At 45.3% G+C, this 2,622-nt stretch overlaps 1 protein-coding gene across 1 annotated transcript in view; it reads right to left on the bottom strand.

Annotated features, from left to right (window-relative positions):
* Positions 1-1,788: 1,788 nt before the first annotated feature.
* The window catches only part of pcmtd2b (protein-L-isoaspartate (D-aspartate) O-methyltransferase domain containing 2b), a gene marked incomplete in the record, with an annotated part of 6,978 nt that continues 6,144 nt past the window's right edge, over positions 1,789-2,622 (bottom strand). Inside the window, 1 exon segment of the mRNA XM_014016319.1 lies at positions 1,789-2,621. Coding sequence (XP_013871773.1) covers positions 2,392-2,621 — 230 coding nt within the window.

The raw sequence follows: 2,622 nt of genomic DNA, 5'->3' as shown, positions 1-2,622 counted from the left end.
CTTCTGTCTTTAATTAATTCCTATTTTTAAGTTTGGCACAGATATAAAAACTAATAAATTTTTTCAGAAAAAGAAATAATGCCCTAAAAAATCTAGAATCCATGGACCCTCCTTTTTATTTAGTAAAAGGAGATTTATAATTTTAAAGGTTCAAACCACTTCAAGTCTTAAGAGAATGAAAATCGACATAAAAATGAAAACAGAAAAAAAAACTTCAGTCATCAGAAAGACATCAAGTGTTTTTACCATGCTGGTTCAGTTATGGAAAATTTAATATTAGGATTTAAAAAATAAAAACTGGACCTTTATTTTGAAATTTCTCAATTCAACAAAGAATATCTCCATTAAGCAGCTAAATTTACCTGCAGATGAAACTCCACCCCTTCTCACCTGAAGGTCATTAAGGTCTTTGACTCAAAGGAGGTGAAAAAGTCATTTTAACACATTCAGACCTTCATGTGACCAAAACGTCCCTCATTGGAGTCAAACAAAKACCCTAATGACCCTCAGCTGGACTAGTTTCAGCTGGGACTAGGTTCAGCTGGAGGWGTTCAGGTACCCGGGCATCTTGGACCTCGTCCTCAGTAATGAGGGCGTTGCTTCGGTTGGTCGTGGTGAAGAAAGTGTTGAGTCTAAAGACAAAGCTCCGGAGCTATTAGGCCCATCTACATTCCGATGCTCACCTGTGGTCAGGAGGTCTAGATCAGGACTGACAGAACCGGATCCTGGATCCAAGGGGCTGAAATCTTCAGGCTCAGTCTGAGAGACGAGGTGAGGAGCTGCAGCTCCTCTGGATCTAAAGGAGTCAGCTGAGGAGGTTCATCTGATCCGGACGCCTCCTTTTGGAGGTTTTGTCCCACTTGAAGAGACCCCGGGTAAGACCCAGAACTCTGCAGGGACTTATACGTAGATCCTCTCTGATCCTCAGTTACTTTCAGTGACTGACTTGCTAATTTTAGCATTTAACTATAATTTCACTAATTTTAAGGTCAGTTTTGTTTATTTTAGCTTCAAACAATAGTTTAGCAAATTTTTGGTTTTAGCAATATTTTTGCTAATTTTACTTGTCAATCATGATTTTGCTTATATTAGCCTTTAGCTATGGTTTTGCTAATTTGCCATTTCAAGGACAGCTTTGTTTACTTTAGCTTTTAGCAACAGTCTAGCCAATTTTAGTTTTTAGCTACGGTTTTGCTGATTTAACATTACAGAGTTGTGTTCATCTTACCTTTTAACAAGAGCTTAGCTAAATTAAGTTTTTAGTAATATTCTTTGCTAATTTTAGCTAGTAGAAACAGTTTAATTTCAGTTTTAAGCAAAATTTTTGCTAATTTAGCTAGTAGTAAGAGTTTAGCCAATTTTAACTTTCAGCTATGGTTTTGTTGATTTAAAATTTTAAGGACAGTTAGGTTTATTTTGGTATAAAAAACAGTTATGCTAATTAAATTTTTTAGCCATAATTTTGCTAATTTGGGCTTTTAGCTAAATAATATCCAGTCAAACCAAACAGAGTAATATTGTGTATGCTGTTAAATGTCAGGAGGACTGTGATCAGTTAATTATCAGGGAAACAAAACAGCCACTGTTCAAAAGAATGAGCCAGCACAGATAAACAACATCAACAGGCCAGGACTCTACAGTTTACACTCATCTACAGGCCAGGACTCTACAGTTTACACTCATCTACAGGCCAGGACTCTACAGTTTACACTCATCTACNGTTTCGGCTGTGGGTTTTGGCTGTGGGTCCGGCTGTAGTTTCGGCTGTGGGTCCAGCTGTGGATTTCAGCTGTGTGTCCGGCTGTAGTTTCGGCTGTGGGTCCAGCTGTGGATTTCAGCTGTGGGTCCGGCTGTAGTTTCGGCTGTGGGTTTTGGCTGTGGGTCCAGCTGTCTTTTCGGCTGTGGGTCTGGCTGTGGGTTTCGGCTGTGAGTCCGGCTGTGGTTTCGGCTGTGGGTTTCGGCTGTGTGTACGGCTGTGAGTCTGGCTGTGGGTTTCCGCTGTGGGTCGGCCTGTGGATCCAGCTGTATTTTCGGCTGTGGGTTTTGGCTGTAGTTACGGCTGTGGTTTCGGCTGTGAGTCCGGCTGTGGGTTTCGGCTGTGGGTCAGGCTGTGGGTCAGGCTGTGGGTGCGGCTGTGGGTTTCGGCTGTGGGTCTGGCTGTGGGTTTTGGCTGTGAGTTTCAGCTGTAGTTTCGGCTGTAGTTTCGGCTGTGGGTCAGGCTGTGGGTGCGGCTGTGGGTCAGGCTGTGGTTTCGGTTGTGGGTTTCGGCTGTGGTTTCAGCTGTGTGTCAGGCTGAGGGTTTCACCTGTGGGTTTCGGCTGTGGGTCTGGCTGTGGGTTTTGGCTGTGGGTTTCAGCTGTAGTTTCGGCTGTGGGTCAGGACTCCTTCGGCTCATTTCTCCCTGTAGTACAGCAGGTACATCTTCAGGGGTTCGGGCAGCGGCAGGCTCAGGATGCGCTCCCTCAGCACGTTGACCATGGGCTGGGGGCGGAGCAGCTCGCCCGTCTCCTTCTCCTCCTCCTCTTCCTCCTCCTGCCTCTCCTCCTCGTCCTCCTCCTCCACCGGCTCCTCCTCGGCCAGCCCGCCCCTCGCCGGCCGCCGGCTCCCCCTCGCCGGCCGCCG

This window comes from Austrofundulus limnaeus, unplaced genomic scaffold (assembly GCF_001266775.1).
Source record: "Austrofundulus limnaeus strain Quisiro unplaced genomic scaffold, Austrofundulus_limnaeus-1.0 Scaffold142, whole genome shotgun sequence".
Lineage (NCBI taxonomy): Eukaryota > Metazoa > Chordata > Actinopteri > Cyprinodontiformes > Rivulidae > Austrofundulus > Austrofundulus limnaeus.
This window is presented reverse-complemented; position numbering and strand designations above follow the sequence as displayed.